The 21,989-nt window shown below is 40.1% G+C and overlaps 1 protein-coding gene across 29 annotated transcripts in view; it reads right to left on the bottom strand.

Annotated features, from left to right (window-relative positions):
* Positions 1 to 21,989, bottom strand: part of Celf2 (CUGBP Elav-like family member 2) — an 842,930-nt gene that overhangs the window by 312,703 nt on the left and 508,238 nt on the right. For 3 of the 29 annotated variants that reach the window (XM_052727713.1, XM_052727712.1, XM_052727714.1), the window contains exon 1: positions 19,915 to 20,048. The exons of 10 other annotated variants lie outside the window; for them this stretch is intronic. In XM_052727713.1, coding sequence (XP_052583673.1) covers positions 19,915 to 20,021 — 107 coding nt within the window. In that variant the 5' untranslated portion in view covers positions 20,022 to 20,048. Of the gene's footprint in view, positions 1 to 6,497; positions 6,622 to 6,996; positions 7,173 to 19,417; positions 19,709 to 19,914; positions 20,049 to 21,016; positions 21,056 to 21,989 lie in introns of those variants that run through there. 16 more of the 29 variants (XM_052727698.1, XM_052727697.1, XM_052727699.1 and 13 more) reach the window with 11 other exon arrangements.

The following is a 21,989-nucleotide window of genomic DNA, read 5'->3' as shown; positions in this document are numbered from 1 at the left end:
TTCAAATGAAGACCTTGTGTGGCAGCTGAAGTACAAGCACTGAAGCCCCAGTACTTTACACTAAGGATAAGTCTCTACACTACTGAGGGCTGTGGTGGCTATTTACCCAGTAATAAATGATGGAATTATCAGAGTGAATTTCTTTTTCCTTCTTTTTTTTTGGTTTTTTGAGACAGGGCTTCTCTGTGTAGCTTTGGAGCCTGTCCTGGAACTCACTCTGTAGCCCAGGCTGGCCTCGAACTCACAGAGATCCGCCTGCCTCTGCCTCCCAAGCGCTGGGCACCGCCTGGCTCTTTTTCCATTTTTTTAAAAGAAAGTAATCTGTGGTCTAGATCAAGAGATCAAGAGATTGAAACAGTTCTGAGACCTTTGGATAGCAGTCACTATAATTTGTAGTGCATGACTGGTCACCACGCAAAATATTCCTGAAACATAAATTCTTCAATTATAAAGGTAATAATCTATAAGCACATTTTATGTTATGTCACAATTTTATAAGTTACACAAACAAAGATCATTAAGTGGAAGATATCTCAAGAAAGTGAAGTATTATGATCAATAAAATGAAATCTTATAAATATACATTCTCTTTCTATATATATGTATATATACACAAACACACACACATATGCATATGTGTCTATATACATATATATATATATATATAGACACATATATATATATAAAAAACCACTGCCAAGTAAAGTTTTTGCCTTTTAGCTCACGGGATCAACTTAGTCTCTTTATACTAGGTAACTAAGGTCTAACTCTCTTGCTACAGACAGAGATGAAGAAAAACAAGAATATAATTCACAGAAAAGGATGTGAAGTACCATCTTAAAACTTAATGAACCTAAGTTTAACTATGAACTTCAGGAAAAGCATGAAAATTGAGTCTTTTAGGATAAAAATCATAGAATGTTGGACTTAGCATAGTAAATTAAAATACATAGGACTCTACTTTATGGTATGTAATATAGTTTTAAACTATCCAAAAGTTATGTCACATAAATTGGTTAAAGTTAATTCTGAATACTATGTTCCATTCATCCGTGAAAATTTTCAGTCCTAAATAAGCCTGTAAATGTCAGAGAATGCAGCTAATGTACTGGGGAAACATAATCTCTAGGGTTATGTCAGAGAGAGAGATAGCATGTCACTAGAGAGACAAACTTCTTTAACTACTGAGAATTAAAACCAAAACATTCCATATATCTCAATCGAAAAGCACTGTTACTCAAAAAGGAGATCTGGGTCAACTGGTCACGGATGAGTGGTTCCTACTCTGATGTGGACCTAAAGGAAGTACAGATTATGTCAACCAATCTAACCATAAGGCTACATATGTATGACAGAACAGTACAGAATCAGTGGAAATGATGTTTTATAACTTATTCTAAACATAATCTAAATTTATGTAAATTTTTAGAAAAAAACCGGATCTAATATTTTGCTGCTAAGTTTGCCGAGACTTTTGTTAACTGGAATAATTATTAAACCCAGTGTGAATTTGTATTCATAGTCACTTTGAAAGTCATATGACTACATATTTATTATCACTACGTTTCAAATTATCAGCTGATTTTAAATATTAATTTCCATATCTGAACATGGAACATAATATACAACCTGCAGTTCATAAAAGAAAATGTTCATAAACCTCCGAGTTGGCACTAAAAAAAAAAGTGTAAATCTCTGATATGCTCACAGAAGGCATCTCAGCCACATAAGTGGAATCGTATTTCTATAGAAATAGTTGGAGTAATCACTTTCTGTCATGATTGAGGACAAACGGGAAGAGGGAAGCTGTTCAAAACCTCCCTAAATGTTCTCCTCTTTCTTTTATAAGTCCTCTAGGAGGAGTGTGCAGCTCACACTAAATGAAAAAGACATTCCCAGGAGGAGGAGGAGGTTGCTATCCCTTCACATCTGGATTCAGAGCAGGAAGATATTGGATAGCACAATTAAACAGTGATGATGCTAAAGGGGAATAATTATTTTACAATTACCTGTGAGCATCACATTTACTGCTCTAATTAGTTTTTGTTTCCCACATAGGTTTTTCCAGGAACACTCAGCTCCATTTCTCTTAGGTTCAGCAAGCGTTTTTTTTTTTTTTTTTTTCTTAAGGAAAACATAAGAATACATTTTCTGCACGGCTACACAAGTAGCACGGCATTGACGCTGGCTTCATGACATGACTTGATCCTTCCGTGACAGTGGAGACAGACAGGGGGGCAGGGGAACGTGGAGGTGCTAATGGACTGGAAGAAATCATTAGTGTTTTTCAAAGCCTCCCTTTCTGGAGTTTTGTAAAACAACATTATACTCAGAACTACCTAGCTAGCTCTTTATGATGGCATAATCCATACCTAAGAACAAAAAATATCTCTCTTCCCTAAAGAAATAAAATTCTGTTTGAAATAATGGGTTTCTAAACTTGGGTGAAGTTCAGATTTGGAAGTAAACCAGAGCAATGACTTATTAACTTAGCTCCTTCAAACATGCTGAAAGTATAACATTTCCATTTAAATGCAAATAAGGGATGTGTATGGGTTGTTGAACATTTATGAGAGTGTGGTTCATTTTGCTTGTTTTTAAAAATTCCTGCTAATGACCTCAGATTCCTGTTATAAACACTACTGAATTTCTGCACAATATTTGGACTTTCACATGTGCTAGCTGTATCTACATTCATGTGGATCAGATTTAGCAATATCATAACATCACCTGTTCTATGGAAATTCAATGAGTGTTAACTTGTAAAGAACAAAATCACGCCGGGCGGTGGTGGCGCACGCCTTTAATCCCAGCACTCGGGAGGCAGAGCCAGGCGGATCTCTGTGAGTTCGAGGCCAGCCTGGTCTCCAAAGCGAGTTCCAGGAAAGGCGCAAAGCTACACAGAGAAACCCTGTCTCGAAAAACCAAAAAAAAAAAAAAAAAAAAAGAACAAAATCACACACACCAAAAAGAAAAAAAAAGGCTAAAAGAAATTAAAAGTTTGGAGATTTATATAAAACAGAAAGACTGCGTTCTTCAAAAGCCAAATAGTGTTATTATAGCTGTTATGGGGAGGGAAAAAAAAAACACACTCCGAGGTAGAAAACATCATCCCATGAAATCTTAATTACTAGGTTCATATCTGAAAACCCTATCTCCTTTTTATCTTGTCTTTCAAGGTTCTTGTTTTCCTAGTTCATTGCATCTCATCGACAGATGCTGGAGCAATCTCAATCCAGCAAATTACAACTAAATAGCAAGACTTAACAATTAGAGTAATACCTCTGCCCAGATCAAAGATAACATTCACATCCTTAAAACCCTATGTGGCAAGAACTTTTGGTCTCAGAAAGCAGCTGATATTGAAGTACGTACTGTTAACTGAAAAGCCTATCCCAGAATATTTAAACTCTTCATTAAAGATCCATATATGAGCACAACTAGCTCTTCTTTCAGAGTTTCATTTTAGTCTCCTTTCATGACCATTACAGAATCGGGTAATAAATGTCATTAATCTTGGCATTTTATGATTTGTAATCACATTTTCCAAATAAAGTTTAAAAGCAATACAAAAGGTGAGGAGGGACTCCCAAATGTTTTTAATCTCCATCTTGCTGGTAAACTTAAAAAACAAAAGTTTAAATCAATGCATATTCTAATTAGCGAATAAACAGATGTAATAATCTGAGTTTGAATAAAAACCAAGAGTATGTACAGCAGTTCTAAGTAGGTGATCCATTTTTCTCAGGTGGCACAATTTTGGTTTTTAAGCACCACCTGTACAACAGGAACACTTCCTACCCTCTAGACCTACCATGAGGATGAGAGACCATATAAATCAAGAGTCCAGGCACACCGTAGCCACACAGCTTACTAAACACACATTTTCACTTTTACAGAAACAATAATGACTATGTCTCCTGGGGCTAGTCCTATTGCCCTGGAAGAGTTTCCTAATCTATAAAATGAGGTCAGATGAGATGGTCTCCAAACCCCTCTTAACTTTAACAATGAAGTCCTGAGAAGCCCTTTTCAGCTCACTTACATACAAATAAATATATTTTTTTTTTGCCTGTTATCAACAAGCAGATGATTTCCAAGTTTACTAATTTATTTATAGGATAATTTATTTTCCTTAAGGTTATTTACTGAATGTGGAAAAAAAAGAGATTTCATTTTATCAGTAACCTCTTCTCAGCCTTCTAACACTGCAAATCTAAATACTGATACTAAACTAGGAATTTTCAAGCCACACTTTCACCTGTAGCCTCTCATTTCGAAGCCATTATATATTGGTTCTGTTTAAAAAGCCGAAGATAAGAGACTCTAAGTGTATCACTAATGAAGTTAAAACAAAGAGGAAATACTCATCCCCATTCTCAATTAAAACCAAATTCCCAGCTTAAAATAGAATTTTAAAAAATCAGTTCCTATTTTCATTATGCTTTACTATGAATAACAGTTTACAATAACACAAAAAATAAACAGCCAAGATTACTTAAAATGCTTATTTCCATTTACAGTTTTGTTACTGAATGTTTAAAATCCCAAAACTTTGAAGCATATGTTATAACAATTCTACACCACTACAGAGCCTTAAATGATCTGGGCTCTTTAAACATTGGATGGCTCATGGGGCCATCAAGCGTAATAATTCATCTCAAAAGCTATTTGTTCATCTGCCTGGAGGACTCAAACATATTACATCTTGCAAACTTATCTAATATATTCCTGTGGGAAAATGCCATTGAGAAAATATGTTCTGCCGATTTAGAAAATCAGCACCAGAAAAGTCCCTCTGCCTTATTTAAACTCCTTTTACGAAGAGGCCAATATCTAGCAGACTGCATTTCAGTCCAAATGGCAATATACCTCATATGACAACCAGTCCCCCAAACAATAAAACCATATAGCTATCTCCTCCAGTGTCCGAATATGGCTATAAAATACACCGCCTAGGTGGGTTTCAAGCATTTTAAAAGTTATGTCCCCACTTGCACACCACTAGCCCCCAAATACAATCTCTAGCATGAGTTAATTACACACTCTTGTGGAAAGTATGTCTCAAGACTGTGGAGATGTACAACAGTTATCTTGGAGACAAACAAGAAAAGTGTCATTTGCAAATTCTTTTTTTTTTCTTAGTTCATTTAGCTGACAAACACGGAAAACAATCTGGGGTTGGTTCCAAAGGCAAATCGTTTGGAAATCATGAACTTTGGGAAGGAAAGTGGGGTAGAAGTCATATTAAGATTCATATTTTTAAAAAATCCATGACTGAGATACAAAGGCTCTGTTCAGAGCTAAGAGTCTGAACAAGCCACATTCATCTACCAAATGAAAAGGAGGAATTAAATTTTCATAATCCATAATTTAATTGACAAGAGACTACATCTTTCAGAGGCCATTAATGCTTTAAATTCATAGAGCATTCACTAGTTAGATATATCATGTCACTTATGTAGCAGGTGACCATAAATTCCAAATCATCATCAATCCAACTCCTTGATTCAGCCCTAACATTCTAGCATAATAGAGAAAAACATGTAAGACTTGCAAAGTAACTCATGTGCAGATATGGATTATGTGTGTGTAAGGTTTATATTTTAAGAGGACAGGATAGAGATCTCTTAAAACTATCATGAGAATATTACTGATCAAGATTAATTTTTCAGAGAGAAGTGCCAAAAGGGAATTCGATATTTTAATTTGTTATCTGATTATCTCTGAGACAGTGAACTTGACCGTGTCCTCTCAAGTTAGCAGACCTAACATCGACTGAAAAGACAATTCATATTTAACAGATTCTATCACCTTTATATCCCACTTGATTTTTTTTTAATTCTAGGGCTTCAATAATTGGCCACTGTGGATTTTCTCAAGATTCTCAACTCATAATACTTAACATACCAGAAAAAGAACCTAGCATCACAAGGGAAACTTAGCTGCCAGGGAAATGGATCATAAAGCCTGGAATGGCCTGAGCATTTTGACGACTACCATAAGGTGCCAGAAAGCATATGGATGTTAAGTCTCACAGTGGAGAGAACAGGAAAAAATTGTACATTATCTTACTGACAGCAGCAGCCCTCCTCTCCCCCCCCCCCCCTCCCCGCCCCGCATCCGATACACTATCAAATACCTCACTTGATAAGAGAATTAGATACATCCCATGTCTCAGAAGGACACAGACTTTTCCATCTCTCTCTGGCAATCCTTTCTCTATCTGGGGTTTCTTTACATAACATGCCAGAAATACAAGTGGATCCTACTGAGATTCCTGAGCTAAAGAGAGAAACTTCCACAAGACGACAAACCAGCCAGATTAAAAAAAAAAAATTATACATAGTTTCCTTTACTCGCGGATCCCAGCCCTCTACTTGTCCCAATAACCGCTCTATCCTAGTTTGTCGACCCGTAAAACCACCAGAATCACATTAATTATTAAACCATAGACTGCCTATCAGACAAAACCGTCCCGATTACGTAAAAATTACCTCTAATTTCTGCAAGAGAGTACACCTGGCTAGTTTACGGGGTCTGTAATTATCCTCTTTCTCTCTCTCTCGTCCTCCTTTCTCCCATCTCAGGACGGAGTGCAAGAGCCGGGGATGTTCCGCCGGGCCACCCCGCATTTCTAATGACACGAGCGAGCGTGCCAGGCAGCACGCGCCCGCCCCTCCCCGGACCCCGCGCCCCGCGCCCCCGCCGGCCCGTCCGATCGCAGGACGCCGCACCCAGCTCGGGCTCCGGGACGCCGCGCGACCTCTCGCGGGGTCCCCTCCCGCCAGCCCCGCGCCGGCACGCCCGGGGAAGGCTGCCGGGCTCCCCCGGCTCACCCAGCTCGCCCGGCTCGCCCCGCTCTCCCCGCTCGGCCCTACGCCGTCCCGGCCGGCCGCGTCCTCAGAAGAGAAGACGGCCAAAGGGAGGCGGCCCCCGCTGCCTCTGAGGAGACGACGCCCCGCTCGGCCGCACGGCCGCCCCTCGGCCACTCACATTCTGTCAGCCACGAGCAGGCGGCCCTCGACCATCATGTCCGGGAGGAAATCCAGCTTGAAGGCAGAAGTCATGGTCTCAGCGCACGCAGCGGCGGCGGCGGCGGCGGCGGCAGCGGCGGGGGGCTGTGCGCGCGTCCGAGCGGCCGCGGGCGGCGCGAGACAGGCAGGGACAGGTGCGCGCGGCCTCCCCGGGCGGCCGCCGAAGCGGGCACTTGTCACATTCTCTCCCTCGCGCGCTCCACCAATCCCCTCCGCGAGCCAGCGCCGGGGCGGCCGGGCTGCCGAGCGCCAGGTGCGGCGGGCGGGGGCGGAGCTCCCTCCCGGGGCGGCCGCTCCACGCTTAACCCCTGCGGGCCCGCCCGCTCGGCCCCGGCGGCGCCCCGGCCTCCCTCCTTCTCTCTGCGCACGGCCCCACCGGCCCCGAGGCGCCCGCCGCGCTGCTGCCGCCGCCGCCGCCGCCGCCGCCGCCGCCCTGTCCCCGGCTCGGCGCCCGGTTCCCACGGCCACGCGGAGTGCGAAGCCGCGGGAGACCGGTCCCCGCGAGTGACCTCCGTGCCCCTCGGGGGTGGGGGAGGCTGGCCGGCCGCCCCTGGGACGGGATCCTCTAGCTGCTCCTCCGGGCGAAGTAACTCAGAGAAAAGGGCCCCAAGTGACATGTGAGGACAAACGTGCCGCCTTGGGCAGCTCCTTCAACACCGAGAAATAAGAGGGTCTTAAAACAACGAGAAACAGCCAGACACCGAGTTGTTCGGGTTTTTTTTTTTGAAAAAGGGTGAATTGCAAAATTGGCGTTGCCCATGATTTAACACAAACGTTAAAAGCCAATCCTGTGACTTCGTGGCACACTTGAGATTTGTGGAAAGATAGAATACGAGGAATTGAGAGAAAAAGCGACAAATGAATAGATGCTTAGCATAAGTTTTCAAGAAAAGTAGTTTATAACGTGGCTTGCTTGTTTGGTTATTTGGGTTAAAGCAAACTTTTCACGGTGTAGACACACGTATGTTTAATTTCATATTCTAAGTCAACATCATAAATCGCACACTAGACACTTTATAGTTTACTTTTTGTGGTAATAACTTTTTACTCCATTTTCAAATGACATGTCTTAAACTTTGAGGTAATGCATATGTATACACTAAATATATGTGTACACATAGGCATATGTACATATAATAATACATAGTATGGATATATTTTATAGTTTTGTTTGAATTTTTTATTTCTATTCAATGCTGCTATTATTCTAAAGAAAACCAGAGCATTGTACTGAGGAGCTGTTTTGTTTTTTTTTTCCACACAAATCAAGGAATGCCTGGATTATGGTAGCCAAATAGTTAAACTAAGTGAACAATAGTTAAATTTATCAGACATAATATAAAGAAAGGATTTAATTTTTCCTCATCAATTTCTTGTGTGACAATGGAAACGCTCCTTAGAGATTACAAGACAAAATAGTTATGTGTCAATTTTAAATCCAGATGGGACAGTGAGCAATATGGGGTAGCAGACCTGTGCCATTCAGTGAAATCCACACAAACAAACTTAATTGATTCGATTTCCCTCTTCAGCTGAACAACCTGTCTGGCTTTTAGCCTCCTAACTGCAAGGTAATTAAAATGGAAGAGTTGATGAACTTTTGCCTTTCTGGAGGAGCCAGGTCCCGGTTTATAATCAATTGACAGACAACAGCATCAAACATGAGTTATTAGAACAAAACCATACCCAGGCTTTTCCCCTAATTCTAACCTGCTTTTATTCCTTACCAAGCTATTGCCAGCTACTTTTGAAATTATCTTACAGAAGTAGTTAGCTGAATAACTGAAGACAAATCTTGACAATTCTCAATCTATTATATTATTTGCAAAATCCTGAATGCACACCATGAGCTGACTGTATAGTAAATTTAAGATAGATCGAACAAAGCCAACCTCCCAAACAAACAAAACACAACCACCCTAAAAAGAAAAGCATTTTCAAATCAGCTACAGAATAAAGCTCCACATGTACCTCTATTCTATAAGGTAGAAAGGGCTTCATCAACATATACACTTCTAAAATATTTATTTTCTCTTTAATTGCGTGTGAATTAGTTAGACGAAGCTGTAGGGAAGCCCTCTTACTGACTTAAGCCTTCTCAGCAGTTTGTTAAATTCTAGCCTCAAATCCCTTGAGGCAATAGTGGATTCAAAGCAGCTTTTAATCATACTATAAGGAGGGTGAAGTAGGATGTAAGTAGGTCATAGGGAGAGAATTACAAGTGCATAGGTTATTGCCTTATTTAACAACTACAGTGTAGCATGCTTTTCAAAGCACATTTGCTTTGGCCATTTGAAGTTAAGCAAAACCAGGGTCGAAAATAAAAGAAAACCACACTACATGGAATATGGTGATGTGAACCGAGAAACGCTTACAGAGTGCAGCTGAGTTTAAACACTCTGGCTGGCAAATACACAAATAATGGTGTGATGGCATAGGCACCTGATGGAGGAGCCACAGGGAAGCAAAATGTGCACACTCCCCCCACCTGACAGGTGACGCGTCAGTCTTCCAATGACAGCTTTTATTTCTCGTGTCTGTTCAGTTTCTATGATCACATCACATGCATGCTGCCCACTTCTGAAAATCAACTTAAACATAGAAAAGAAAATACCCAGCAAAATAGCTCTTGAAGAAAAGCTTCAATTTCTCTCTTTGCTGCTTTGGCTGGGAAAAAAAGAAAAAAGAAAAAGAAAGTCCACTCCAAAAGGACTCAACGAGGATCCTTTTTACATTTCCATACAGCAGTGAGCCATCAGGTATCATGTTTTGGCAGTTAAAATTAACTGGCAGACAGCTTCACTGGGCCACAATCGAACACTTGGTTTCAATGAAGAGCGATTTTCAAGCCAAGGATCTTATCAAGAGCAGTGAAAGGGGACGGGGACATTAGCAGGGTCTCTCTTGTGGACATGAACTAGTTGGTGACACCACCTTGTGCAGATGTCCCTGGGGACCAGGCTACCAGGAACAATGAAGTTTCTTCGTAGTTTTAGCTCCATTGGAACAAAACCTTAAGCTCTTCTCTATCCCATCCCCCTACCTCCCCTAATTGTCTCCTTTTTTTAATCAACTTGCTATTCATTTCCCAAACAAAAGGCAATTCAAGAATTGGAAGCACTTCAAGGGAAAGTTTCTGAATGACCTCATTTTATAGGAGGCTTTCCAAGGCAAGGCACACTGTGCTGTTTCAGCTCCCCTTTCCCTCCTCAGCATCCCATACCGTTTTGTCCAATGGCCATTGTTTGAGCACTGAATTATCACTAGTGTTCAAAACAGCTCTCAATAAAACAGGGTGCTAATAAACGCGTTGCACATAAGAGTGCACATGGCTTAAAATGGAAGAATCCTTTCCCTGCCACTCTAGGCAATGAACCAGAATACATTCCACTGACTGAATCTTTCAACATTTTTTTGCAAAATGCATACTAGGATTTGAAAACTGACACCTGACAGGCCATGATTAATGTTCATAATAAAAGAAGTTTATTTTCTTCTTCTGTAGATAACGTTGTATAAGACAAATTTCTATCTTTTATTATTCCTATTCTTAACTCCCCACGTAATTGTACCTTTAAAAGCATTAGCCATCAGCAATTAACAAAGATCTGTTAGTATTGTTCGCTGGACGCCAAATGCTCCATTTTAAAAAGCATTTCTTTACTACCCTCACATTGGCTACTCAATCCACACCAAAGGCCAAAACATCTTTTCCCTATCACACTTTTGAATTCAAATTTTATTAACATAGCTGTTTCAGCTAAAAAAAAAAAAACAAAACAAAAAACAAAATAACAAGCCCAATGTGCTCAGAGCCATTTGGAGCAAGAAATGCAGGCCTATTATGAGATTTTCCATCATTTTCAGGCAATAAACTTGAAATCCACATGAATTTTAAGTACCTGAGAGAGTATCTCACTTCGTGGGCATGTTTTATTCTTGACTCACTCCAGTTTTTGATAACAACTTACAAAAATAAACAGTGATTTAAAAAAAAAACGTTTTAAACAACCCCAAACAAGTCCTTAAGCAATACATTATAAATATAGCTTTTGTTCCATAAAGGTCATCACTTAAGAATAAACTTATCACTAATCATAAATCTAAAACTATCACGTCTGTTCTCCCCATATTGAGTGCATTCTTATCACATTCCTACAACTAGACAAGTAAAATTAAATACCCATGCAGATGAAGTAGTTATTAAACAGTCATTTTTCATTTCTAAGGGAATATTGAATAGTCTATCTTCCTGGAGAACAGTGTCCACAATGTGGTGCAATCTTATTTGTTGTGGTTGCTGTTGTTGTTGTTGTTTTAATTTGTTTTTAATAGAGCCCAAATGCAGCAGGGTGAATTTCTATTCCTTCTGAAGAGGCCCGTCAACAGAAGCTGCTTCTTTGTATACCTACCTTCGCACTGGAAAATGAGATGCCCCTCCAGGGCTGTCAGGAGCTCCCATTCCAAGGGCAGAGAATGTTAACATCCTGGGTCTTTCAGACCCAGAGCTCAGCCATCGCCTCATTTCCCCAACTAACCTGCCCCTTCCCTTTTCTCCTTTCTCCATTTCACCACTCCTGCAGCCTTTAATCTTTCCCTGCTCAGCCTTCTCTTCCTTTCTCTGATCCCCTGACTTTTTCTTTCTCTCTTTCAAATGGGAGCCAGACCACGTCGGCACTCTCCTCTACAGCTGTGTGCCTGAGGAGGTGGGTAGCTACCAAAGTGGAGAGAGGAGCTGGCCGAAGGGTTACTTATTTGTACCAGAAATCAAATTTCACTTGCCTTGACCAAGGCTGGTTTCTGAAGTAGCAACAGCTGTCTCTATAGGGAGCAGCAGGATTCCTTTCCAGACACTGCCAGGAGGAACAAGGGGGAGGATGGGAGACTGTATACCATGAGGCAAGAAAATAGGATGTGAACATTGGGAAGAGGTCTGGGGAAGGGGTGGGGAGAACAAAAAAAGGCTTCCCTGTCTAGCGTGGAGATTTGCACATGGAAGGCATTGGAGGGACTAGGGGTAGCCTTTGAAGGAATGTTCCAGTATCCTTTGGAAGTTACCGAGATTTGTCAAATGATACTAGTGCCCTTATCTGGTGCCAGCCTGGCGGCAGGAACAAAATTTATACCTAATAGAATGAAGTTTCTAATTCCCTCCCAATCCACCCATCAACACCCAACCCCACTGAATGTTTCCCCTAATCCACAGAAAGTTATCTGACTCTCTCCCAAGTTGTCAAATTTTCAAAAGGAGAAATTGCTGCTTGACAAAGTACAACAGCTGAGCAGCAACAGCTGGGAGGACGCAGTTGCCGACATAACAAGAGGTCCCAGGGAGAGCAGGAACAGGTGGGCACGAAGTAAAAAGAAATGGACAAATGCATGTGGGAAGCTTTCGGCTTGGGCACGACTGAGGCAGATCTTATCCGGAATCAAAATCTCCAAGGAAAACGACAATCGGCCTGACTTGTCTGAGGCTCTTTTTTTCCTGAGCAAATACAACTGGAAGAAGACTGAGGATTAAGAGACTAAAAGGTTGGGTTTCTATGAAATAAAGCACACGAATCCACTTTACTCACAGTGATAACTGATCCCCAGCAAGGACATCTGGGCTCCTAAGATCAGAAGATATCTGCTTTGGTGTTTATAGATCAGACCCTTTAGGACAAATAGTTCTTTCAAACCGAGTGAAAAGATAGTGAGATTTAAAGACCAAACCTGTTGGATTCTGAATTTCACTTTGTCAAAGAATTTGATGGACACTGGGACAAAGTCATTTAATTTTTCTGATTCATCGGCTAGACCTTTGTCTTATGTGTGGCCATTACTTCCTAGTAGAGATGAATGGATGACAATTCAAAGCTTGTCATGATCCTCAGATAAGTATAATGTGTTAGCCTAATTATTACTACAGCGATTATATAACTGAGCAATTAAAGTGACGTGTAGGTTGAAAATATATCAAGCAATTGAGATCAGGAAAAATTTCCCACTATAATAATAGTTCAAATCTGGAGCCACTTTGATTCTATAAGAGAAGTTTTTGAAGATCCCAAATGACTATTTAAATTTGCTTTTGATGATAAATACTAAGTCTATTAGAGGAATTGTTTTCTTTCTTTCTCTTAGGAGAACCACACAAAATCTTCATGGAAATTTTGCCATTTCATGGAAGTAGTCTTAACTGTCTATCCAGGATGAATATAATGTGTATGTCTTCTCTCTCTGTCGTGGCTCTTTATCTCTATTGTTGAGTGTAAAGCTGTTACCTAATCCTCAAGTCTCCCAATTCTCTCTTACTGGTAACAGCTACATTTGCCCTATTTTAGAGGAATATGGAAAGAAAGGAAGAGAGATGAAACTTTGGGAATTGAGGAAGAAAAGTGGCTAAGCTCGGGAGTTTGTTTTGCTTGGTTTTAATAACAAAAATAGACATCTTCTTTACTTCCTTCCTTGTTTCTACCTTGCACATCCTTCACAGCTACGTTCACCTCCCATCTATGTGCATTTTACTGTTAATCCTCCTCCAGCCATCGTTTTCTCTTTCTTCCCCATGCATCTTGGAGCTATTCGATGGTCAAAGAGTGTCTTTTATTGAACACTGTATTTATGTTGTTTGATTGGTTATGACTAAAATATGACATTTTTAAAATTCATATTTTAAATCCACGGTGCTTTAAAATTCTCTCTTGTTCTTTCCAACATCAGTTGCTGTTGTGTGTTTTAAAGTCCAAGAGAAATGAGGCATGGAATACTTCCTTCTGAGACTTCATGAGTGCCAAGTGTGGTGGCATACTCCTATAAATTCCAGTGTGTGGGAGGCTGAGGCAGGAGGATATGGAGTTTGAAACCATCATGGACTGTATATGAAGATCCTGTCTAAAAGTACAACAAAGACCTTATAAAAACTAAGGTAAGCAAATGAGAATTCACAAGCAGTGATGCTTTCAAACAATTTCCTTCCTTATTCCCTTAATCCTTTCTCCTTTATTGTTGGTCTTTTTTTCTTCTGGCCCACAAATCCTACACTCTCCCCAAAATTGACACTGGGAAGTAAGTAAAGTTAAAAGAACTGTGATTCAGGAAGAACTGAACAGCTAAAACCATTAGCTGTGACTGGTGTCTTGATTAGATCTTGAGTAATGAATGGTCCACTGATAAAGTTTTATCAATGGCAAATGAAATGCATGTGCCAACCAAAATATATGGTGGGAATACTGCAAAATAGGTTTTAAGATGGCAAATATCTGGGGCTGGACAGGTGGCTTGGTGGTTAAGATCACATATTAATCATGTAGAGAACCAGAGTTCGGTTCCCAGCACGCCATTTGGGTGGCTCACAACCATCTGCAACTCCAGCTCCTAGGTACTCAACGCATAAACCACATATGCATATACCCACAACCCTCTCACATGCACATACCCATACCCAGAATACTCATATACACAATTAAAAACAATACAAACAACTATTTTTTTTAATGGCACATATTACTGGGCCTGGTAACATAGGCCTGTGATCCCAGCTACTCAGAAGACTGAGTTGGGAGGATCAGCCTGGGCTACAGAATGAGTTCAAGGCCATCCTGAGCAACTTAGTGAGATCCAGTCTCAAAAGAAAACAATAGGTATGGTGTAGAGGTTGTTGGATAGTGTGCAGTGATAGAGCCCTTACCTACTATATTCAAAATCCTAGATTCAATTCACAGTAACAGGAAAAAAAAATTGAGAAGCAAATATCAAATTGTCTCTGCCCAGAGAAGGAATTTAGCTGAGCCTTGAGTTGTAGTCCTTTCCACTATGATCTCTATGACTCTAGCTGTGTGACTTTAATATTCTCTCTCTCAGTTTTTCCATCTTTAAAATGGGAACAACTATAAGGACCATTTTGGTATCTATGAGAATTACATTAGATGATATGAACAGAAGCACTTAATGTAATGCCAAACAAAGAGCAACTGTGAATAAGCCTTAATTGTATTCTTTCTATAATAGCATCTCATATCCCAATCTTTGTCAGAAACTAAAAATGGCAGTTGAGAAGAGAGAAAGCCAGACTTAATCTTATAACATTAAAGTTTCAATGATGTCTCTAAAGCTTGATGCAGATGGAAGAGATGGGTTACTGTTTATGAAGAAAGGGGACTGGAATGCCATTCAAAGGAAAGGAATGGTAAACAGTATAAGACCTGTGGCCCTTTTTTAGGACCAAGATTTGTGGCTTCCCAAGAAGGTGAAAAAGTGTGGGTAGATTTATACAGAGACCACTCACTTCCCTGATAGAAGCCAGCATCACTTCTATACAGAGTTCATACTGATTGCAACTGCGAGCTTTCTCAAGATGTAGATTAAAAAAAAAAAAAAAAAAAAGCCCATGAATCTCAAGTGTACAGTGAGTATGCAAAGCTCCTCTTTGCAACCACAACAAACTTGGTTGAGTGGAATAATTTTTACAGGTAAATTCTGATTTTTTTGTTGTTGTCATTTCTTGGAGACATTCTGATAGTTCTGCTTCATAAACTCCAATGATTCATCCTGATCCTGTGTAGCCAACAATGGGCAGATCAGCCTGAAGTGTGCCAAGGCAGTAGAAGCTCAAGCTGCCCTCATGATACATGTCACTCTGGTCCATCCTCTCTACAGATGCCACTTCCTGTTAACTTAGTTTTGACATGCAGGGAAATGTGCCAGGGTGGGTCACAAGAAGAAAAGCTGTGGAAGAGATGAGCACACCAATATGGGATCATTTCTAATGCCTTTCCATGATGCATGAAGGTATATTTGGGAACAAAATGGACTTTTCACCAGGCCAGACTCCACCAGCAGCAACTTTGAGTTGAGTGGTGGAGCTCAACACACACACACACACACACACACACACACACACACACACACACACACACACCACCTTTGTTGCATTGTGCCATGTGATTGTAAAGGCACTCCAGCTCTCCAATACTTCACCTTTTACTCTGAGTGGGCCACGAGATAACGCCTCCTATCTTCACATTCTCACACTACCTTCTTTTTCTGGCAATGTCTTCCTAATGCCAGCTGAGAAAAATGCCACAAAATTATATTTTATTTCAGACCACCACAGCTTTGTCTTTTCTACAAAATAAAAATCACCTTATCTCACTCAGAAAAACTCGCAAGTCCAATACTTAAAGAGGCAATCTGTGGTTTCAGGAAATGAGAAAGAAGAGTCTCTCCCTGGCCACCAAGTCCCTTGGGAATTAGCAAAATAAAGAAATGATGTGAAAGCTGTTCAATTGCAATTCAAGAAGACATTACTGTCACTAAGTGGACTTGAACTTGTCACGGTGGTAAGAAGGGTAAATATATGGCACAAAACAGAGGTTCTGCTGGGCAAACTGCATTCTGTTCCTAACTTTTATTCAAATATCTACATTACAAAAGGTTGGACATTTCTAATTTCATCATTATCATAATGATAAGAAATCAAGTTATGTCTTTCCTTACAAATGTTGGCACCTTCCACACTGAGCAATCATCCCCATGTCCCTCCATCAACCTGGGTGTTTCTAGGGCTGTGAGCAATGAACTTTCCATCAGCTACATTTTCACCTAATTAACCCCCCTGATTACAATAATTAGTATTGATTCACTCTTTGAACAACTTCCCAGGTATTCAAGCACAATTCACACTTGCTATAAAGTTCCAGATATGAATATTATTTAGATGCTCTTTGTCATTTTTCCAGTCCCCAAAGGATATCTTGCAATTTTAATTCAGTCACATAAAAAAAAAGAAGAGCCAATAAAGAAATATTGTCAGGTTCCATCCTTACAAAGAAAAGAATTTTAATACACGGGAGGTTATAGATCATGGTCTGTGGTCGGCTGAACACATTTATGTAAATATTCCTGAGGGTCCTACATAAAGGGGCTCGGGGTGCAATTGTTATTCTCCAGTGAAAGAAACCATTTTACCAGTTTGAATCTCTGCCTACTCCTTTTCTTCAGGTCTGAGGTTAGAATTCAATTTTATTTCTACACTTGTTTAGGTTACCATCCTGGAAAATCATTGCCCATACAGTGATTAACATGATACATTATCTTGTTACTTTTGTAGATATGAAAATGGACAAGTTTGCCAACTCTTGACAATATACTTTTTCTATCAGCATAGAGAAAAACACATTGTTCTGTATGATGGATGCTGGAATTGCATGTTGGGTGGGGGAGAGATTTGGGGCCCCAAATTCTGGAAACTCATAATGTATCAAAGCACCAGAAAAGGGAGGAAAGCAGAATTTCCCCTGTTTCCGTCTTAACTGTGAGCACTCAGAAATTTAAGTGAATATATCACAGTTAAATAATTACCAATTTAGAAAACAAAAATTCAACACGGTGGTCTCCAAGTGATTTCTTTATTTAAATGAGGTCCTGACAAGCATCTAGCAAGCATGGAAGACTACTTTCCTCTCAGACCACACACACACACACACACACACACACACACACACACACACACACACACTGATTTGCAACCTGTGTTTTAGATTGAAAATTTTCCCATGAAAGCGGAACCTGGGTGTGCTGGTAACAGTTGGTTAGCCTCGGATATGAAGATTCACCCATTACCTTTTATGAGCTCATCCTAAAAGCAATTATTGGTATACCCAATGCAAGGAGCAGTTCAGATCCCATTGGAACTAAGGGAACATAACAAGCATGCCTTTAAAATCCACTCTATTCACAATGGATAACTTAAAGAATATTATTACATCGCACACATATGCTTTGGGTGTACCTAAGCTCTGAAAATATTACCAGCAGGAAATCTCAACTTGCAAAGGCAATTCTGGGTAACCGAAAACATTTATGTAAATAATTCTACCTTAAGTATTTAATAACATTTCACCTTAAGTTTAAAAAAATTAAAATTTGTGTCCAAATCTAAGGAATAACTGCTACTTCATAACTGTATTTTTATAATTAATATATACATCTCCTTCCTTATTGAGAGGGAGCATCGTCAGTTTGAACTAAAATCTATCAGGAAATATTTGAAACCCATTTTATTCATTTCAACAATTCCCCTTTTGTTTCTCAAATTAGGCCCTTAGTCTTATTCTATGAATTTACTAGTATATATCTAATATATTGATCTGGCACAAACAGTACATCAAGCAAAGCACTAAAACATTGTAAATATATATTCTTCATAGACATCAACCTTAGGAAGAGGATTTTCATGTAAGTCAATTACTTATTATTTTACGATCTGTTCTTTTTACATCTAATGTGCAATAAAAATGGTTTCAACATTTGAGAAGTTTGAACCAGATTTTTCCATGTTCTCTTCTACAGTCTCATAATTTTCACCTTAGACACCAGTGTTTATCTTATAAAATGAAGGGCATCTGAATAGGCGTGGAATACTTGCATTGCACAGAAATGCAGTTTATAAGAATATAAGCATTAAGTCAGAGATCAGTATATTCCACCAAAAGCGTTAACACAACAAAGTAACAGGACAATAGTTTGTGATCAAAATTGTAAAGGCAAAAGTTCTTACTTGTCCTTGGATTTCTAAACTGTTTATCTGTGTATGCCAAATGGGAAGCTAAAAGCTAGGAATGCTGGTTACTTAAGCATTAAACATATCCCTGTTCACTTCTCTTTCATGCTACATTCCATAAGTCCCCGAAAAGGGCACATTTTAAAACCCTAAGCATTAAGTACAGTAGAAGCAGGTCTGATCAACAAGGCATTTGCCACAATGATAATAGTATTACAAGCATTCTCAATCAATAAGTTTTCTTTCTGTAGTTAACAGACAGGCAAGCCATAAATCTCTAACTTAATCCAGCCAACGTAACTGCAAAATGCAAAAAGCTCCGAGAACGGTAGATAATAAATTTTTAAAAGCATAAAACCACAAATAAGCAGACCCAAAGCTCTTCACTCTGATAGTCCATACAAACAAGATTATAGGAGATAAAAAGGGGTGTTGAGGAACACACACACACACACACACACACACACACACACACACACACACAGAAAAAAAAAAAAAAAAAAAAAACAGTCCAGACATGCATTAAGCTAGTTTGACAGCTCCATTGTTCGACCAGTCCCATTGTCAGACCCAAAGATGTATTCAGTGCTACAATGTCTGCTAGCAAATAAACAAAAGACTGCATTTTAAAAAGCAAAATGCCAATTCTATCATAATTCTCTCTCAGCTTCCCCAAAGGTCAGCTGTGCCTCCTTCTTGGTCTACGATAGAACCCCAACACCCATGCAGGAAGCAGATATCTGCTTCCCCACACATGAAGACCCAGGACGCCATGCATGAACAGAGGTCTCCAAACAGGTACACATTTTGGCAAACAGGATAAAGTGATCCAAACCTGATAATACGGGAGGACTATTTAGGTCGCTAAGTCCAGATTAGAGTGGTATTTGGAACGCAAGTCTAATATGGAGTCTCCTCAGCTCCTTTTTCGGTGATTATTCCATGCAGAGTGCATAATAATGAAAGAGGCTTAGACATTGCAAAGGAAAAGACGAACCAACAGCCAGATTCGGAACCCTTAAAACATCCACTGGCTGCTCATAGATAGCAGGGAGCAAATGCATGGTCTGCTTTCAAAAGGCAACTAGTACACATCCAACTCCCTCACAACAGTCCTTTTCCTTTCTCTCCCTGGCTCTCTCTCGCGCTCTCTCTCTGTCTCCCCCAATCTCTTGGTCTCAATTTCATTTCCCCCTCTCTGTTCAGATTCTTTTTTCCTCCTCCTTCTCTTCTAAGATAAGGAAGCTGCTTGATTCGGGGCAAGATTAGTGTCTCCACCAGCTCTCGGAACTAGAAAAGCCTATATTAAAAACAAAGGACCCAACAACATACCTTAAAAGCAGCTCCTCATTTCTCATAGTAACAGCGGATTTGGGACAGCGCATGCTTTCTACACTGATAGTCTCAACAAAAGCCAGTTCAGAAGTGCGCTCAAACATCAATGCCACAGTCTCTATTCACTAATGCGCCCCCTCTCCTCTCTCTCTCTCTCTCTCTCTCTCTCTCTCTCTCTCTCTCTCTCTCTCTCTCTCTCTCTCTCAATCCACTCTTCTCCTCTCAAATGCTGAATAGTATAGAAAAGGGCTCCTGCAGACTCACTAAGAAGAAGTAATCCTCTCCGACAAGTTATGTTATCTAGGAATGTTTTTGCACTAGTGTGCTGTGTCTCCTGTAGAGAGCTTGTTTGCATGTACTCAAAGCCTGGCTGGTGTTGGTTCTCCTAATTACTGTCTTAAAAACTAGAAAGATTTTAAGCAACTCAGTGACCTTTTATTTATATATATACATTTAGTGGCAAAATCAATCTGACAGTTTCACTATCAACTATCAGCAAAGCATCACAGAGAACTGAGATTTGAACAGTTCAGTGTGCTCAGAAGGATTTTTGCCTCTCTTTTCTGGGACACTGCATTCACAGTTGGAGTCATCTGTTCCTCTTCTCTTGTCCTCAGAAAGAGTGACAAGGTCAAGACCCTTAGCCCCACCCTGGATCATAGATGCAGAGAACAGAGACAGGGAGACTCTGAAATGTTTTAACTCTGTGCACGCCAGAGTTCCTATAAATTAGAGCTTCATTCACCAGAAGCAGGGCATCAAGGAATCAGGCAACACAAAGATTGTTTGGTCACACGGAATACCTAATCAATAGATAAAACTGCTTCATCCCCCAAAAGGCCTATGAGTGGCTTTTTTTTCCAAAATAAGAAAGTTTGCTACTCTGCTTCACTATATTCTCAGGGCTTTGCATGTACAGTTGACCAGGGAAACATACATTCCCCTTTCTGATTATTGGAATAGGAAGAATTCCATGCATAATTAGCCAAGTCAAATAGCAAGTTAAACACACACAGAGAGAAGACACAATGCTACTGAACTGAACAAGTAGTCATCCAAAGGGCAAGTTCAAACGTCACTCCAGGGGGTGCATACTGACCTTGGAAGTTGAAAACACTCTCAGCTTGTATAGAATAACCTAGAACGTTTCAAAACAGATCTGGGTCAAAAATACTGGTGTGAATCCTGAATACTCGTTCCTTTGTGACATCAGCACGAAGTGTATCCTCCCTAGTAAAATTCTAGACTTGGAGGATAAATGAGAGTGGAGAAAAATAATGGTGGGCTCTGTTTTGCCACCTATTTAAAGACCTGAAGTAATATACCCAATATCTTGCAAAATCCCTGACTTTTGAACTTGGTCTTAGTTCACAACAGGGACATGGAGATTTGGGGAAGGGATTGAGGAGAAAATTCTTTAGTCTCTGCTACACAGTAATCTTGCTTAGTGTATCAGTTAGGCCATGAAAATAAATGAAAGGGTAAGTCAACTGCTATTACCATTTCTACCCATCAATAAGACATGGTGAACCACTTGACAAAGGTCAGGTCCTGAAACAAGAGCCTTTTCGTGAGGACAACTCAATTTTTACACATCTTTGCTTCATTACAGTATATGAAAGTCACAGAGTAAATATATGAAAATGAATGACCTTGCCAGGAAATACTATCGTGTGAAACCCAACATCTTCCTTTGAAGTAGGAAAGGCACCATGTAAATGAACTTGGAACCAGAGAGACCTTGGGGAACTAGAATGTGACCCTCTTCCACTTGCGGCTTGTGCTGAGTGTTGGGGCAGAAGGCTCTTGACCTCCTTGTAGCTCTCTTTGCCCTCTAGTTAAATGGAGCCAAGGAACGCTAATTTATTTTAAAGTACATGAAGAGTTTATAATAAAACTGGGTATGTTTGGTCAGTGCAAATATTAATAAAAAGTGGAATGGTTGCATGGACATCTGGCATGAGTTTGTCTGATAGGGAAGGGTAAAAATCCAATGCCCAGGCTGATGCTATGACAGTTCATGCAACTCTCCTTACATTTCAATGAATTATGGACCAGAATTGAAACAAACC

Source organism: Peromyscus californicus, unplaced genomic scaffold, assembly GCF_007827085.1.
Source record: "Peromyscus californicus insignis strain IS unplaced genomic scaffold, ASM782708v3 Scaffold_8__1_contigs__length_139910024, whole genome shotgun sequence".
Classification (NCBI taxonomy): domain Eukaryota; kingdom Metazoa; phylum Chordata; class Mammalia; order Rodentia; family Cricetidae; genus Peromyscus; species Peromyscus californicus.
This window is presented reverse-complemented; position numbering and strand designations above follow the sequence as displayed.